General features: G+C 47.4%; 1 protein-coding gene across 1 annotated transcript; it reads left to right on the top strand.

Moving 5' to 3' along the window:
• Positions 1-355: 355 nt before the first annotated feature.
• Positions 356-3,598, top strand: LOC125431862 (noggin-2-like). Its single transcript, XM_048495051.1, has one exon. The coding sequence runs from the start codon at positions 1,805-1,807 to the stop codon at positions 2,450-2,452; it is 648 nt and encodes a 215-aa protein (XP_048351008.1). The 5' UTR covers positions 356-1,804; the 3' UTR covers positions 2,453-3,598.
• The last annotated feature ends 15,430 nt before the right edge of the window (positions 3,599-19,028 follow it).

Here is a 19,028-nt window from a genome sequence, read left to right on the forward strand (position 1 = left end):
GCTTTCTGCTGCGCATCCCTCACCTCGGGCTTTCAGCCTCCACCCCAGACAGACGCAACTTTGCAAAAGCCTTCTGACTTCTGACGGATTCCCTCAACGTGATGACGGGAACCTAGCAAAAGAGAGAGTCCAACTTCCAGCGCTAGCGGGATGGCCCCTTCCCACCCGTGCAGAGGCAAAGCAGGAGGTTAGCCAAGCCAAACCCCAGCGCGGGAAGCCGTGGGGCGCTAGGACCCGGCGGGGCAGGCGGGCTTTGGGCGCCGGGGGCGGGGAGAGCGCGGGCGCTGTCAATCAGGCGACGCGGGGCAAGTGACAGAGGTGGGCCGTGCCCGTTGACACTTGGCTCCCTCGGCGGGGGGGCGATATTTAACTTGGGATCGCGCGGGGCCGGCGGAGCAGTCGCGCGCTGGCCGGGGAGCAACGCGAGGCGCCGAGAGGACCCCCGGGGAGACGCCGCCGCCCAGAGAGAGAGAGCGAGAGAGACCCGGGCAGGTAGACTGGACGCGCCTCTGCAGCCCTCGCCGGCGTGCACGGGGGGAGCCAGTTGCATTGCAGCCAGCAGCCAGCCAGCCGCCCGCCCTGCCTCTCCCGGGCTGCCGCCGCGTGGATGAGCGATCGGGCTGGCCGGCGGCGTGGCCATAGAGAGAGCCCCTCGGCGGCTGCACTTCGGCCAGCAGCGGCTGCGCCTTCGCCGCTCTGCAACCTCCCTCGACCGGACTGATCGCCGTCGCGGCGCCCGCGGAGCGAAAGCATCTGGGGCTCCGGCTCAGATCTCGCCCGGAGCTTGGCGTCTGCGGAGGGAGAAGGATGGTCTCGGGGACAAGTTGGGGCCCCCACTGAACCCTGACCGGCCGGACTGCTGCTGCTGCTGTTGCTTTCCGTCTCCTGGGGGGAAAGAAAATCCCCTCCATCTTCTGTCCCGTCCCCCCCAGCACCCTATAAGGAGCCTTGCAAGATGAAGAAAAGTTCACGTGGAGCCTTTTTGCAGTTTTGCTGGGGATCTGTGGCCGTCTGAGCGCAAGAAAGGGGCCCCCGAAAGAGCAGGCATCAAGACATTGACTGCGCTTCGAATCCCCCCCTCTGACTGCAAAGGGGGGGAGGGCTGGAAGAAGTGGGAAGACCCCCCCCAAACAAGGAATCCAGAGCCGTTTCTTGGGACTATCTGTGCTCCCAACCCTCCTCCACACCCACCTCCAGCGGCCCCCACCCCCCTTTCGCTCCAGCCAATGCTTTTCACAGTTCCCCCATCTATAAAAGAAGGTTTTATTCTTGGGCTCCAATCTCACGCCAAACCCTGTCATACCGTCTAGACAAGTTGTCGTGGGTCTAAGTCCAGCTGTCACCATGGGGATGGCGAGTGGTCCGCTGTGAATTTTTTGGAGAGAGAGAGAGGAGAAGAAGGAGAAGAAGGGTGCAGGGGAATTACCCAGTGCAAAAGAATTTGGTTGCCCTTTGGGAAGGTTCCCTGGGCAGGAGGCGACTGTCTGCTCCCCGCCCGCCCGGCCACCCCCTCTTTGCTATTCACCCTGCTTGCTTAGTTAATAGGGAAGGGAGATCCAAAGGGGGACCTCACATGTGTCTGTCATATAACCCCTTGGCGATCTATTTAAAGCCAGAGGCCTTGGTGGACTTTGTCTCAGCCTATTTATGAATCCCTTGGACTTGGCAAGTAGGACCGTGGAGTATTAACTCGGAGCTTTGGAACAATCAGCGAAGCAAGTCAATTGCAGCGCCTGGCTGCTCTCTGTGGGGGGAACAGTCTGCCAGCGCCAGTGGACAGAGCAGAGCTGGGTCAAGGGAGAGCATGAGGGCCTCCCAAGCACTCCTGCTGTGCTCTTCCTTGGCGGTGCTGTTCCAGCCCGGCTCCTGCCAGCCCTACCTCCGCCTCAGACCCTCCCCTAGCGACAATCTGCCCATCAAGGACCTCATTGAGCATCCGGACCCAGAGTATGACCCCAAGGAGCAAGACCTGGATGACCGGACTTTGCGGAAGAAGCTGGGGAGCAATTTCGACCCTGCCTTCATGTCAGTGGTCACCCCGGTCCAGGTGAACCTCTCCAGCCCTGACCCGCTGCACAGGGTCAAGACGGCAGGACCGTTGCCCAGTGAGCTGAAAAAGCTGGAACTGGGCGAGACGCCTTACGGAGCAAGGCTTAAGATGGGCAAGAAGGCACGGAGGAAGTTCCTGCAGTGGCTGTGGGCGTACACCTACTGTCCGGTGCTGTACACCTGGAAGGACTTGGGCATCCGGTTCTGGCCTCGTTATATCAAGGAAGGGAACTGTTTCTCTGAGAAGTCTTGCTCCTTCCCGGAGGGCATGTACTGCAAGCCGGTCAAATCGGTCACCAAGACCTTCTTGAGATGGTACTGCCAAGGGTGGTCGAGGCAGAAATATTGCACCTGGATCCCCATGCAGTACCCTGTTATTTCAGAGTGCAAATGTTCTTGTTAGCCTCCCGTTTTGGGGCGCGCTCTCTGCACGTGTTCTCTCCGTTTTATGTGGCTCCGCTCCTGGGATGACTTCTGCTGGAAACCACTTGGTGCCTTACGGTGGGGCGGGACAGGCCCTGTTTGTGGGACCATATGTGGGTCTCCACAGTGAGGCTTTGGATCCAGCCAGTGTTGGTCGGGGACATGGCAGGTGCTAGTCATTTCGCAGCCCCGAGGGATCGGATCATCTGGTCAAGGATCGGGTGGTCTTATGGCACTTCTTGCACTCCATCCACACAAAAACACACGTTCACAAGAGACCTTGCTTATCCGTTTCTCTGTCCTCTGGTTTTTTTCCCCTTCAGCGGCCCCTTGCACTGTGTTTTTTTTTTTTTTTTTGGTAATAATTATTTTATTTTATTTGAAATGGGGGAAAAAACAAAAACCCGAAAAAGGAACTGCAGTGCAGGCCAGAGGAAAAAAAGCTAAGCACTACAAGATGTTTATTTTTATACATATATATCATTCTAACAAAAAAATACCATCTTTGTAAATATAGAGATTTTAAAAGGGGAGGAAATTCAGCTGTGTTTTTTATGTTAATTGTTATTATTATTATTATTGTTATTATTATTATTATTATTTACTAATTCAGTGATGCAGGACCACATTTTGAACTCAGTCCTTTAGGAACTGAACACTTTTTCTTTCAGCAACTGAGAAGGGAGATTTCCCCCCATATAGATGGTTTATGATGCCCAGCCTACCCTGTGCGCCTTTAAGATGTTTTATTTCCATTTCCTGTATTTTCTTGCCTTTTGAGTTTGTCAGCAGTCTGCAGACTAATTTTCAAAGCGCTCTAGGGTTGTTGTTTTTTTAAATGTATATGGTTTAAGGAGAATTTTTTTAAAAGTAGGAATTTATGAGAAGAGTGTTGGAGTTTTTTTTGTTTTGGAATACATATAGTAATGTAGAGATGTTAAAAGACATTTCTTGTGTACAGTTTATTTATTTTTGATGTTTGTGTATAGAAGAAAAAAAAAGCTAGAGATTGTGCCAGAAAATATTGAAAATGTTTACTTGAATATTCCTTTTGCAACATATCAGTGTACATATCAACCATGACTGATCAAAACATTTTTAGCAATAAACTCTACCTTTGAAGAAATACTTTCCTGATGTACTGCAGGCCTTCAGAACAGGCAGAAGTGTATTGCACCAATCCTGTGATAGGTAAGACCAGACATCCCACCTGGTGCTGAAAATGAAATCTATTGATGTACCTTGTTTTTAGTCATCTGACCAGTGCTGGAGGCTCATCACCTTGAGATTCAGTGTGGTATGAGAGCTGTGGAACTGGAGCAGAGAGCTCCTCTACAGAAGTTCAATGGGTGGGTCACCTGTGGCCATTTCCTTTCTCTCAGCTTGCTTCCCAGGGCTGTTGTGAGGGCATAAAGGAAGGCAAGGGAACGCTGTGTCCCCTACCCCAGAGCTCCCTGAAGAAAAAATGCAGGAAAAATGAGATGGGTTATTTTCTGTGGGGTGATAGGTCGTAGAGAACGGTCAGACATGTTCTAGAAGTGGAGAACTATCAACAACAGCATAGGTCTTACTGCTCCGCTCAGCAAAGCTGGAAGTTCCTTGGCTGTGCAGGAGGCATGCCAACGTTCAGGGAAATGAGCAAACTTCTGAGAATCATTAAGGAGTTTTTGTTCCTCCTGGCTGTACCTTACCAGGGTCAGCCTGTCTGACTCATTCGGTGGGTGGATTTCCCATGTGAAGATGAGAAGATAAAGGTTACGTCACCTGAGCCAAAATTCAAAAGCCTCTGTGATAGAACAAACAAATGGGATCTTTCTTAGTCTTTTGCTGATTCTAGGAAAGATAAGGTGGCCTTACACACAGAGAGACATACACACAGGTATGTGTGTGTATTTTCAGCATTTATTAATCTTCACTGCCCTTCAGGGCTTTATGAGATTGGTCAAGACAGTCACTGTTGTTTAGTTATGGCAGGGGTTATCAAACTCGGTTCCTGGGATACCTGGAGCTTTTTCAGAAAATGATCAGGGGACCCATGTTTGTTACAGAAACCACTTATATTCTGATCTCCCTGCGCCTCTGAAATTTCAGGTTATAGGGTTCTAGCGGGTCACAGCCTTAGCTCCTGTGGGATAAAAATGTGCCTCATTGAGCCCAGTCTGTGCCCCACAGGAACTGAATATGTACACTAGATTCAAACACGGGCCAGAATCCTTTGCAATGGCAGTGAGTGCTTCAGCAGGCAAGTATTTGTGAGTAGTCCTACAAATTATAACAAGAATTAGGTGCAACTGAAAAGGTAATCCCGTGCATGCTGCATTTTTGGAAGGAAATCCCTTTAGGTCCTGTGTAGCCTACTTCCACATAATGTTAAAGTCCTGCTGAGTTTGAAAGGGACTGATTGCTACATGCTGTGTCCCCACTCAGCATCAAGACCAAAGTGCTTCTGGCCGGTTTCCAAGTCCACTACAGAGTGCTAAACTGTCCAAACTAGTTCTGTTCTGGGGTGCTGTGTGGCTTCCGGGCTGTATGGCTGGGTGCTAGTAGCATTTTCTACTACCACTAGAACACGGCCACACAGCCCAGAAACCACACAACACCCCAGTGATTCTGGCCGTGAAAGCCTTCGACAATAGTTCTGTTCTCTTGCTTTGCCTGGGTCAAAAGGAGGATAAGTCGATGATTCTACATTGCACAGGAATAAGTTCAGAATTACAGTTTCTGCAATTGCTAACAATGTCTGTTTAAACCTCTGGTTAAGAACATATGGCCTACTTCTCACCCACCCTTTCCCACAGTCTTGCAAAATTGCCTTCTGTATACCCATGTTACTCTCCTAAGCTTAGCCAGCAAATCCACAGACAAACCAAGGACTCGAACCCTCCCCTCCCCAGCAACCTGCAAGTCTGGCCACAAGTCCTCTATGCAACAGATACTTGGCACTTTGCTTCAACGTTAGATTGGAAGGCTTTTAAAGAGGCGTCTCTGAACCTCTGTCCATTAACATCTGTGATGGAGACTGAAATGATGAGTTCCTTGGTCAGAAGGAAGATATATATGCTCGGGGCACCAACAAAAGAATGAATGAATGGGAAAAAGAGAGGTATGAGGTTTCTTGCCATTTTTTAATACCCCTGATGTTTTTTCCTGGGACTGTGCTTGTGCAAAGGTGAAAAATGCTCATGATTTTACTAGGCCTGTTTGGCTTTTGAAGTGACACTTGCCGAATTTTCCCCCTTCATTATTTCTCCGCCACCATTTTGCCCCCTTTCCGTTACCAATCTCCACACTGCGCTGTGGAAGCCATCGAGAGCCAAAGTCTCGCAGAGCAAAAGTTGTTCTCTTCTCTCGGGGGGGGGGGGGGAGGACACAAACTAATTTATGGTGAGTTTGTCACAGGCCTTCCTCTGGTTACGGTCTTCCGAAACACTGCTTTTTCCTTGAGAAGGTCAACAGAAGAGAGGGCGAGAAACCCCTATCAGAACACAGCCACAGATGCATTTCTTCTAGTCAAGTGTACCTGGTATTTTATATTACCTGTTACATTTCCAAGAACAATTCTCTGTTGTGGTTGGCGTTCCCCTGTCTTCTCAGTCGAAAGTGCAATGCACAGAGACGTCAACCATGATTGAAACAAATAAAAATGTGCTGGATGTGATGGCAGGTAAACTGGACATCAGTAAGCCTGAAGTGTGTATCTCCATCAATGGCTGGGGGTCTGATCCTGTGCACATCAGTCCAGAGACTCCACTTTGAGGCCTGAAGTGTCCCCTGCCAACATATTACAAACTCTTTTGATGAATGATGGGTGTGAGCATTCATTCAATAAATGCTAATTTACCTCATCCACAAGCTCTATACAACCTACAAGCAGCAAAGGGGGCACTTGGGGGGAATTAATCTAAAGGCAGGGTGTGGCGTCATCCAGGCATGTTTTGGTATTCCTATTTCTGTTTTAACCCTTTCGTTTTAGCTCAGTGACATTTGAAGGCGTTCTTGCTGTCAGGCATGAGGCTTGGACACCGCATGGCCTTGGGACAGATGGGAGACGGGGAGAGAAAGATCTTTCTTGTGCAGGGAGCAAAACACCAGGAATGATTGGGGGGGGGGGAACCCCAGGGAGGCTTGTCTTGCAAGAGGAACCACATCTGTGGTACGGATGCTGAACATCTGTAGGGGGAGGTTGGCCAGGGAGGGTATTCTGGGAAAATATTTCTGACCTAATCCCAACAGTATCTGGTGTGGTGGGATTTGGTTACAAATGGCCCCTTAACGTCTTAGTGCGTTTTGTTCTGCTGGGTTGCAGGGGCAAGCAGAGACCCTTGCATTGTGCTAACCTGGGAAATAAACCTTGGCTAGAATTGATGGCTAAATTTATTTGCGGGGGATGGGAGAGGAACATGTTCTCTCTCTCTCTCTTTTTCCCCCCAGCGCATGCAAATTTCGAGAAGGATGTGAGACTAAATCTCTGCCCTCCGTTCCAGAGAAAGCTGCGTCCGAGCACACGTTCCCCATGACAAAAAGTTAAGGAATAGCTAAGAAATCAGATAAAACCGTGTTCTTTGGGCAAAATGGGAAGGAAATTAAGGTGGCAGATTTTAAAGGGTCACCTTAAGTCAGGAGTGACTTGACAGGACTTCACACACACACAGAGAAACAAAATCTCTAACATTGCAAACATTGCCAAAGGTTGCATTAGAGGCAGCGTAGTATGGGTGGTTCGTGTCAGACAAGGATCTGGGTTCAAACCCCTGATCTGTCAAGAAGCTCACAGGGTGACTTTGGACCAATCACTCACAGCCAGACCAACCTCACAGGGTTGTTATGAGCACAAAGGGGGTGGAATCTTGTATATTGTCCAGGAATCTTGTATATTGTCCTGATCTCCTTGGAGGAAGGATGGGGTAATAGTATACAGTTAAGAGTTAACTTTATTTATGCTGTTTGCATGCTTGTATGCCTGCACAGTTACAAAGTAAAGGCACTTCACAAATACGTTGGAGGATGGAATTTCACAGGACGGAGCCAGCACAGGCAAGGCTCTGACCCTGACAGTAATCCATTCTACAACCCCAAGCAGGGCCTCAGCTAAAGAGCATCAGCAGTATTCCAATGAATATGTACATATTTATAGCTATTCCTGTAGATCTGGAGGACACCCCATATTTGTCTGCCTTTGATGACTATGGAGAGGAGTGCATTCTCAAATCCCCTCCCCCTTTTCCCAACCAGGTGGTCTGCTGGTAGATCACATGAAAACCCTGCAGCTTCTCTTTCTTTTGAGCAAGGAAATACACCTTCTCTTTGCATTGCAGAAAGATCCCATGGAAGAGCATGAGGGCGAACCTTACAGGGCTAACTTTTGCAAGAGCAGTCCACTCTGAATGAGAAGGGATGTCAAGTTTCCTCACACTGGACGCAGTGGGGTTTCTTTTTACAACCTTGAAGCCTGGGAAACGGTCCCATATGCAATTTCGACCCTTCCAGGTTTCCTAAGGAGCAAGTCACATAATCGCATTTTTTGGGGGGGTGCTGTCAAGTCACAGCTGATCGATGGCAACTCCGTAGGGCTTTCAAAGCGAGAGACTTAACAGAACTGGTTTGCCATTGGCTCCCACTGCACAGCAGCCCTGGCATTTTTAGGAGGTTGCCCATCGAAATACTAGCCAGGGCTGACCCTGCTTAAGTCCAACGAGATCAGACTAGCCTGGAGCTATCCACGTCAGGCCTATTTGCAAGTAGATAAGAGAGTCCTTGTCTTGTCAAAGGTGCTGTGCTTTGATACCCCATTCTGCAGGACTAGAGCCACACAATACTGATCAGAGCAAGAGCTTTAGCATTAGATCCCCAGCAGCACCTTAGTAAAACCCATCCCTTTAAGGGGGGCCACCCCAGCAAAGGACTTTCAAGGCAAGTAGGAAGCAGAGGTGGTTTACCATTGCCTTCCTCTGCAGAGCCTTCCTTGGTGGTCTCCCTTCCAAGTACTGGCCCTGCTTGTACCACGCATCCTTCCCTCCCAAACCCACTGTAGCCTCTGGGACATCAAATTTTGCAGTGCCTTAAAAGCTGTAAAACCTCTTTGGCTAGCGAAAGCAACAACGGGAAGGAACGGCATGCACCCTCTCTCCAGTTGACCCTCTTGTTTCCAGCTCTTCCTCTGCTTTCAGGTCCTTTCTGTGTCATATCCAACCCTGTCCCTAGCTAGATGTATCATGCCTCCCCTATTTCAGTCCTACATACCAAACAACCCCCACCCCCACCCCGAGTATTAGGCCCAGGGTAATGCAGACTCCTGCTGCCGCTTGCTTCTTTCCCCTTTTCTCTCTCTCTTTTTCTCCCACCGCCTGCTTCCAAAGTGCCTATTTTTTAGCACACAACTCTGTTTTGGGATGAAAGGAACCTTGATGAATATGCGCTGTGATTTCAAAGTGTGTTTTGTGCAGCAGTGACAACAACAACAAAGCGGTTGGGGTGGGAGCCCTGGCTTTTTGGCTGGCTCGCACGGCGGAGTCTCAGGGGGTTTTGGAAGCCCCCTCACTATCAGCGGCGCCACTTAGCCGACAGAGCAGGACGAGGCGGTTAGCTGGAGGATCAGCAACTTAACCCCTTCTAACTTACACGAGTCTGCGAGGGGTGGGAGTACCTTAAAGAGAACAGCCACCATGAGACGAAATGTCATCCACGCCCTTCACTTTTAAAAAAAGCGGTCCTCAGTGTGTAGGGAAATCAGATATTATGACCCAGGTTAAAAACAACTTCGTTGGTTTCTTAAAGGCCTTCTTTAAGAAAGTATATTCTCAAATATACTTAGCCCGCGTGGCACAGTGGTTAATAGCAGGGGCACTTTAATCTGGGGAACCGGGTTTGATTCCCCATTCTGCCACTTGAGCTGTGGAGGCTTATCTGGGGAACTAGATTAGTTTGTGCACTCTCACACAGCTGGGTGACTTTGGGCGAGTCACAGTTCTTCGGAGCTCTCCCACCCCCACCCACCTCACAGGGTGTTTGTTGTGGGGGGGGGGGGGCAAGGGAAAGGAGATTGTGAGCCCCTTTGAGTCTCCTTACAGGAGAGAAAGGGGGGATATAAATCCAAACTCTCTCGTCTTCCTCTTCTTTTTAATAGGGATGCCAACCTCCAGGTAGGGCCTGGGGATCCCCAGAATGACCGCTCATCTCCAGATGACAGAGATCAGTTCCTCTGGAGAAAATGGATGCTTTGGAGGGTGGACTCTGTAGTATTGCACTCTGCTGAGTTCTCTGCAGAGGTTGGGTGAGGACTGTGGACAGGGTAGCCTTGATGTTAACACGGGGCAACCTTTTTCCTTCTCAGTGCGACTCCACCCTTTTCCAGGCACTGAAAACTAGTCTTGTGACTCAGTCTTGGCCCAATGGTCAGGACCCAGGTATCATTTTATGTAGGCCCAAGTCAGATAACAGCCCCAGCTGCTTGCATTAACCCATCCCACGCATACAGCCTCATGAAAGAAAGCATCTACTTCATTACATAAATGACTCCTTGTGGCAAAGGCCTCCCAGCCTGTGCAAACCTGCTTGGACCATCGGGGCTGGGTAAAAGTATGGCCCTTTCCCCCTTCATGCCTGGGTCCTGGGGAGGGTGCAGAACATCAGAACAGCAAGGAGGCCCTTGCGTTTGCCTCTGTTATAAATGTCGTGTCGTTCAGAGCTCCCATGAAGATATGTGTAGTTTAGCAAACCTTGAATTAAATGCCTGTATTGTTGTTGTTGTTGTTGTTGTTGTTGTTGTTTGGTTGTTTGGTTGTTTGTTAGATTTTATAGACCTCCTAATCCACAAAGGGCTCTAGGCAGTTCACAATGCAATTAAACCCAATACATTAATTAAAACATCTAAAAACATTTGAAGTTCAGTATGCAGCATCATATCAGTGGCACCTGGTCTTAAGGCCGGCCTTAAGACTGGGAGGGGCTGGCAGCGCCCAAGATGAAACCAGCGGGGGCACTGCCAGAGATGACACAACCATGGCAGAGCCTCACAAGGGGGCAGCCAATCCGCGGCCAGCCTCACCAAAAGCCTGGTGGAACAGCTCGGTCTTACAGGCCCTGTGGAACTCACCAAGGTCCCGCAGGACCTGGACAGCGGGGGGAAGAGCGTTCCACCAGGCAAGGGCCAGGGCTGTAAAGGCCCTGGCCTGGGTAGAGGCTAGCCACATCATCAAAGGGCCGGGGACTTCCAGCAACTCCGCTGTTGCAGAACGCAGTGGCCTATTCGGGACATATTTGCTAAGACAGTCCCGCAGGCATGAGGGCCCTGAGCCGCGAAGGGCCTTGAAGACGATCCGGAATTCTACCGGAAGCCATATAATGTTTAAAAATCGATGAGGTTGGTTGTCTGCATTATTCATCAGAGCAAACGTTTTATTTGGTATGTTCTTGCTGAAGCAGAACCTGCTTTGGTTCAGGCAGTGGCTTGTTTGGTTGTGGTTTTGTTTTACAATTTGCTTCCAAAGGGATGCTGGAACTCCACATCCTGTGACCCCAACACCATACTCTTGGAGCATTTCTGTGTATTCTGCACATTCCCAGAGCTACTATTTCATCAATGGCTGCTTTGGGCTATGTCACATGCACACTCCATTGCTGCAGCCTCGCTGCTCACCTTTTAAACTAGTGTTGAGTAGATCCCTGGCCTTTGGACAGATCAGAAAGTTTTAATCCTAAAAAAAGAATAAACCCTACTTTTTAATCAACAAACACTTATTGCCACCCAAAGTAAAACCTTGGGATCTCCTCCCCCAACGACAGAAAGGTTGCACGCCCAATACCTGTGCACGCTCTTTATCCTACCCAAAGAATCGCCTCCTAAAACCCGCATGGCAGGATTTCTTTCCAAAGTTCTAGTCCGCAATTTTATCTTGGCTGCTTTTAACAACAAAGAGTGTTACTGTTTCTTTCAATGGGAGAAATTTGCCAAGGGTCCTTAGCACCTTCGATCAGTCTCCTCCATCTCAGTTTCAATCTCACAACTCGTGATCCAGACTGCTTTTGTGCTTTTGATGGTTTGTGTACTGATGAAGAAGATGGCTTGGCTAGTTGTATGTAGTCCTTGTTTTAGAACGTTGTTGTCTCGAGTTGCTTTTATTTCTTCCTGACATATATTAACAAGCACAAAGACGGCCTTACCCCCCTCCACCATTTATGGCCAATTACTGTCTTTGCTTAAGTGATACGGTACCCATCTCTACCCCCCGATATTTTGGCTTTAGAGGCATTTTCAAAGTCATTGTCTTCCGATTTTGTGTGATGCCCAGAGGGAAGTAAAATCACTGTTTTGCTGCTATATCTGTGAGCATGACAGGAGCTTGGAGGGGGGGTGGTGAGAGGGGGTAATTGAAATGTCAGTGTACTTAAAGATGTTCCGATTTAAATAGAGTTTTCATTATAAATAGATAAAAGCTCCCCAACTTAAAAATAACTGCTCTTATTCAGCTTACTCGTTTCTGACGCTAATAATTCACAGACACAAAAATATGCATTAGGCCATTGGGCTTGGCCACAGGGCTGCAGAGCTCCTGTCAACGAGGACAGATGATTTCACTGATCTGATTTCACTGATTTTTTTTTCCTTTGAAGCCTCGCTTGGAAACACAGCAGCCCCCTCTGGTATTGGTGGGTTGCATCAGACGGCTTCTCAGTCTCTTCTCACAGACAGCCCATTGCTGATCTGCCATCTCTGCTCTCCCCTGACAGCCTTGCCATCACTCTTGATGATGTGGACCCTGCGTTCAGATGTAACTCAAAACCGTGGTTTATTTTAACTGTGGTTCGTTTATGACACTGCAGTTAAACTGGCAGAGAATCATCTAATCCTGGTTTGATTTGACTAACAACAGTTTCATCGACTTCAACCTTTTCCACTGTCTTCCATCAAATAGACCCAGACGCTATCTTGGCCTGTGTTGTGACGAGGGTGTTGCTGCAAATCAAACCAAAATTAATCTGAGATCTCTGTGTTTGTTTATCAGGCTCAACCACAGTTAAGTCTAATGGGTGGTGTCAGAACCATCGTCAGGCCGGGACTCCAGATCCTGGATTCACAGACCCTGACTAAACATAGCTAGCAGAGTCATCCACATTCAGACAGCCACAGTAATCATCGTTTCATTAAGCTGTCATTTTGCAAGCCTCTGAAGTGAGCCAGTGACATATCCAAGACCACCCAGGAAGCTTCTTTGCTAAAGACCTACATGTTATGTCTTCCCAGGATCTGCACAATCAAATGGGCATTGCGAGTTCTGTTCTGAGAATCTCAAATGCTTGTGAACCAGATCTGAATCAGGACCAATGTGAACTAGAGCTTCATTTCTCCCCCTGTGCCATTTTCCTGTCTTGAAATAGTCCCAGAGGAGACTATTGGCCCTTTGGAAAACCTAGGTATGCCCTATCAGTTAACAAGAAGCTCTAGCCGTGGAAATTCCCCACCGCCCCCGCGTGCCTTTTCAGGTTGGGGAAATAGCACTGTGTTTGTGTGTGTAAAGTGCCGTCTCCCTGCATGATACGGTTCTGATCCAAATCAGCTCCACGCATGCTTGGGATTAAAGTGCCATCATCGAACCTACAAACATTTTTGATCTCATGGGTCCACAGAAAACAAAACATTCACTCGAGCCCTTAAGGTTGGTTCAAACGTGGGCTTCCCCAGTTGGAGTTCGGCATCACCTCCGCAAAAAGATGTCAGAAAGCAGGACTGGGAACGATTTCTGCCCGGAATGCTGGTTGCCTGTCGGGACAGACAGCATTTGGCGAGAGAGTCTCATGATGTGACTCACATTTGAGCAGCTTCATGCGTTCATAGCTGTCTGTCAGCTTGTGAGCAGGCCGATTTGCTGTCTTTCAGCGCTTGCCTGATTTTTGCTAGGTTGGTAACTTTTCTGCCTCTCCTGTCCCTGCAATGGACTGTTTTGGGCAGTTTTATATAGAATCCTGCTCTAAGATCTGTGCTAAAAAATAGATCCTCCACCTTCAAAATCAATAACAACCTGTTGTTTGTATGGAAAAATGGATTGGTTTGGTTGCCTTTCTGCGACATGCCAAATGTCAGGCAGCGTCACACAGTCACATGGCTACCTGTGAGGATTTCAGTACGCCCTTCTATCCCGGTGGTCAGTGCTGACTCAGGAATAAGTGAAGAAAAGGCTTGAAGTCTGAAACAATCTGGAGAAATGTGAGGAGCATCCTTTTTGGAGAGTACCATTTTAGATTAGAGTTAGGCCTCCGTGGTGTAGTGGGTGTTAATGGGAAGTTCTCACAATAGAGAGATGTAGGGAGTGGTGTCCCCCAAGGATCCGTTTTGAGACCAGTGCTCTTTAACCTATTCATAAATGACCTGGAAGTAGGGGTGGGTAGCGTGGTGGCCAAGTTTGCAGATGATACCAAATTATGTAGGGTGGTAAGAACCGCAAAGGATTGCGAAGAGCTCCAAGCGGACCTTGATAAATTAGGTGAGTGAGCTGAGAAATGGCAAATGCAGTTCAATGTAGCAAAATGCAAAGTGATGCACATAGGGGCAAAAAATCTAAACTCCACATACATGCTACAGGGGTCAATGCTATCAGTCACAGACCAGGAAAGGGATTTGGGAGTCTTAGTTGATACTTCCATGGGAATGTCAACTCAACGCATGGCAGCTGTGAAAAAGGCAAACTCTATACTTGGGATAATTAGGAAAGGAATTGAGAATAAAACTGCAAGGATTGTCATGCCCTTATATAAAGCAGTGGTGCGATTGCACTTGGAGTCCTGTGTTCAGTTCTGGTCGCCACATCTCAAAAAGGATATAGAAGAGATACAAAAAGTGCAGAGAAGGGCAACAAGGATGATTGAGGGACTGGAGCACCTTTCTTATGAGGAGAGGCTACAGTGTTTGGGGCTCTTTAGTTTGGAGAGGAGACGTCTGAGGGGGATATGACTGAAGTCTATACAATTATGCATGGGGTAGAAAATGTTGACAGAGAGAAATTTTTCTCTCTTTCTCACAATACTAAAACCAGGGGGCATACATTGAAAATGCTGGGGGGAAGAATTAGGACTAATAAAAGGAAACATTTCTTCACGCAACGCATAATTGGTGTTTGGGAATAGTTGCCACAGGAGGTGGTGATGGCCGCTAACCTGAATAGCTTTAAAAAGGGCTTGGATAGATTTATGGAGGAGAAGTCGATCTATGGCTATCAATCTTGATCCTCCTTGATCTGAGATTGCAAATGCCTTAGCAGACCAGGTGCTTGGGAGCAACAGCAGCAGAAGGCCGTTGCTTTCACATCCTGCCTGTGAGCTCCCAAAGGCATCTGGTGGGCCACTGCGAGTAGCAGAGTGCTGGTCTAGATGGACTCTGGTCTGATCCAACAGGCTTGTTCTTATGTTCTTATGTTAAGAGCAGGTGCACTCTAATCTGGAGGAACCGGGTTTGATTCCCCGCTCTGTGGAGGCTTATCTGGGGAACCAGATTAGCTTGTGCACTCCAACGCACGCCAGCTGGGTGACCTTGGGCTAGTCACAGTTCTTCAGATCTCTCTCAGCCCCAACCACCTCACAGGGTGTTTGTTGTGAGGGGGGAAGGGAAAGGAGTTTGTAAGCCCCTTTGAGTCTCCTTACAGGAGAGAATATGGGGTATATAAATCCAACTCTTCTACTTCTTCTCCTAGAGTTATTTCCCTAGGAAGCTCATAATGGGCTATCAGGACGGCTTCTTTACAGAGAATGCATAAGACAAGACTACTGTGGCATGCTGTGTGCTTTTGCAAGCTGTCTTCCTTGGAGTGGCATGGTGCAGGAGTTCCCAACTCTGAGAGAAATCTCCCATCTAGCGGCCAACAGCTAACTTGCAGAAAAGTGGGAAACCTTTAGATCAGCTTCACTTTGGAGGCTACGCATTCCACTGAGGAAGCAGTGGTACAAACTTTTTAAAGGACTACAAGATTCCTTTTTTGGTTTTGTAACTTTTTAAAGGACTACAAGATTCCTTTTTTGGTTTTGTAAGTCACAATCTTAGCACATCGTATGTGCACATTCAGGTCTATAGCCAGGATATTTACACCGGCAGGGGGAGAGGATGAAGAGTACATGGAGTGGACCATTAGAACACAACATATACTTCTTGCACTTAGCAGTAGCGTAGCCAATGAAATAATGGAGAATTCCTGATGCTTCTGTTCTGTTTTCTAAGTCGAATGAGGTAATTAGAAATCCCGTCATGCAAGGGAAATATTAACGTCGAAAACTTTGTTGCCTTAAAAGTGGACAGCTTTGTCCTATTTGGCATTCATCAATAAGACTTAAGATTTTGACGATCAGAAGGGCCAGGTTTTGCAAAACGTTGTTGCACTTTGCAGATGAGGCCAGTGACGCAAGCGATATTTTTGTCAGTTACATCAGATTAGGAAATGCTCCTCAACTCTGCCGACCTATTTTTTTTATTCCATGCTTAACCACTAGGTTGGACTATTGCAGCATGTTGTACATGGGACTCTCCTTGGAGGTAACCCAGATGCTTCAGCCGGTGCAAAATGTAACTTTTGGGAAGTGTAGGGTATTAGCATGTCAGCATGGTGTAGTGGTTAAGAGCAGGTAGATTCTAATCTGGAGAACCGGGTTTGATTCCCCACTCTTCCAGCTGAGTGGCAGAGGCATATCTGGTGAACCAGAGGTGTTCCCACACTCCTACATTCCTGCTGGGTGACCTTGGGCTACTCACAGTTCTCTCAGAACTCTCTCAGCCCCTTCTGTCTCACAAGGTGTCTGTTGTGGGGAGAGGAATGGAAAGAAGCTTGTAAGCCATCTTGAGCCTCCTTACAGGAAAGAAAGGTGGGTATAAATCCAAACTCCTACTACCACTCCTCCTCCTCCTCCTCCTCCTCCTCCTCCTCTTCTTCTTCTTCTTCTTCTTCTTCTTCTTCTTCTTCTTCTTCTTCTTCTTCTTCTTCTTCTTCTTCTTCTTCTTCTTCTTCTTCTTCCATTTTGAACAAGTTGTATTGATTGCCTGTTCATTTCTGGGTGCTGCGTTCATTCCTGGTGCTGGTTCTGACTTTCAGGCCCGGTAGCCTGCATGAAGGACCACATCATCCTATATAGACCTGCTGGTCTGCTTAGGTTTCCATGGTGCTGATGTTTTTTATAGGTTCTAATAAATACTAGCCTTGTTAGCTTGAAGTGATGATATGGAACAACTTTCTGGTTCTGGTGGGTTTTCCGGGCTGTGTGGCCGTGGTCTGGTGGATCTTGTTCCTAACGTTTCACCTGCATCTGTGGCTGGCATCTTCAGAGGTGTAACACAGAGAAAACGGTGTTACACACAGTGTGTAACACACTTCTCTCTGTGATACACCTCTGAAGATGCCAGCCATGCAGCCTGGAAAACCCACAACAACCAGTTGAATCTGATCTTGAAAGCCTTTGACAATGCATGGAACAACTGTTGCTTAATAAATACAGAAGGATAAAGAATCATTAGAAAGAGCCCAGATGAACCCCACTTACATTCAAACCAACACCCATAATATTTAATAGAATTCATTTTGAATGCCCGCTTTGTAGTTCCTGCAGACAGGATGTAGGTATTCCGGGCAGTGGAGTATCAGCAACTCTTGCCACAGCATAAAACCATCTGAATATCAAATACTTCCTGACCAGTCCTCCTTTTTCATATCAGCGGTATCTGCAATATGAGTGTGAAAGGGTAAGGGTGAAGGCGTCCACCACACTTCCTGTCAGCTAAAGGACACCAACAAACTGAAAATAGCTTTGAACGTCTTCAGTGTGAACCGGGAGGTAGAGCCCTGCTCTTGCCTGCCCTTCAGGGCCCAATCTCCCCGGGTCCTCTCTTGATGACAGAGAATGTGTTCATAACACCCCAGATGTTTTAGAGAGCCAGCATAGTATAGTCGTGGGAGTCCTGGACCAAGCTCCGACAGACCCCCTCTGCTGAATCTCCTCCCCCTTGCCGTGGAAGCTTGCCGTGACCTTCAGCCAGTGACACACTCTTATCCTAACCTACCTCACAGGGTTGTGGCTGGGAGCATAAAGTGGAGGAGGGGAGAATGATGTTATAAGCTGCTTGTGAGCCAGCGTGGTATGGTAGTTAAGAGCAGGTGCACTCTAATCTGGGGAACCGGGTTTGATTCCCTGCTCTACTACTTGAGCTGTGGAGGCTTATCTGGTGAGGCGGATTAGCTTGTGCACTCCAACAAATGCCAGCTGGTGACTGTAGTGTACAGGAATCCAGTTTCTGTTCTGTGCCCCAAAGACCATCTCTTTCGGAGGCATCTCTGCTTCTGTTTATTTTGTGCGACTACAGATAATGTGGAAGAGGGAAGAGGAAATTGAATATATTCAGTGTGAGTTTTACCACTGTGATGAAGATCAGCTTAAGGAAAAGTTAATTTCCACTGTACATTCACACACAATAATGTCCCTTTCCTTAAAAACCAACCAACCAGTTTTTCCATTTCTATTAAATGTGACCCTATGTCCTTCTGGCTGTAGAGTAGCGGGGACATCTAGTGATCAAAATATTTATTTCTAGACAAACCACATTTCTGCTGTTACCTCCTGCATGTTTGAGAAACTATGTTTGCATCTTCTCAGTAGTTTGAGATGTCTCCAATATTCTGCATTCCCGTGAGACTAGTTCGTCCACAAATCTTTTATAAAATTAATTGCTGAGTCCATCTGGGCTAGGTGGTTAATCGCTTCTGTTATTTCTGAGTTGCATATTCTGTTATTTCTGAGTTGCATATTGGTTGCATTATTTCTGAGTTGCATATTGGTCTGAGTTGCATAAAAATTCTCTGTGTTCAGATAACAATTTAAGGATGGCAAGGTTGTCTATAAAATGTCCTCATAGTTTCCCTGTCTGGACAGTCTGTCTTATACAAATTGAACTGAAATTTTGAAATTTGCCTAGTCTGTACATCTATTTGTGTTTTCATCCCCAATTCTGTTCTCTCTTACAACTGCTTCCCTTTTATTCCAGCCATTTGGCTAGGATCTTAACCTGCTTACTGTCATGTTCAAATATAGATTGTGTTGCATATCATGTGGACTTTGCAATTTCCAAATCATCATAGAATTTTAACTTGTGTGAATTTCCACATCTTGCTATACTCAGACAACTGGTAGTTTTATGCCTGGCTCCTTTTATTCTTTGATCTGAAGTCATTCTTTTCTAGTCAGATACCTTTATTGCTTAAGTCATAGAATCATAGAGCGCGTCCACAGAATATAATCCTTCGTTCTGAGTTTGGCCAAATGTCTCTTGAAGCACAGCCCTGGTTGTTTGCCATTAAACTACACGTTAGGCATGTTCGTTTTTCCAGCATTGCGGGTTATCTAGTTTGTCACTGACCTGGGATACCGTTATCTAGTTTGTCGTTAAACATGACTTGTATAGAGCCTCATGACAGAAAAAATGTGATGAGAGATTGTCATCGACGGGCATATCATAGGATATGATAAAAGATCTGTGGAAATCAGAGGCTTTCTTTGAAATAAAAAAGCATGTTGAACAACACAGTGTGCAACAG

Source organism: Sphaerodactylus townsendi, linkage group LG04, assembly GCF_021028975.2.
Source record: "Sphaerodactylus townsendi isolate TG3544 linkage group LG04, MPM_Stown_v2.3, whole genome shotgun sequence".
Lineage (NCBI taxonomy): Eukaryota > Metazoa > Chordata > Lepidosauria > Squamata > Sphaerodactylidae > Sphaerodactylus > Sphaerodactylus townsendi.

Excerpts from the sequence above, each read along its gene's own strand:
- LOC125431862 (XM_048495051.1), top strand. The coding sequence starts at position 1,805 with ATGAGGGCCTCCCAAGCACTCCTGCTGTGCTCTTCCTTGGCGGTGCTG.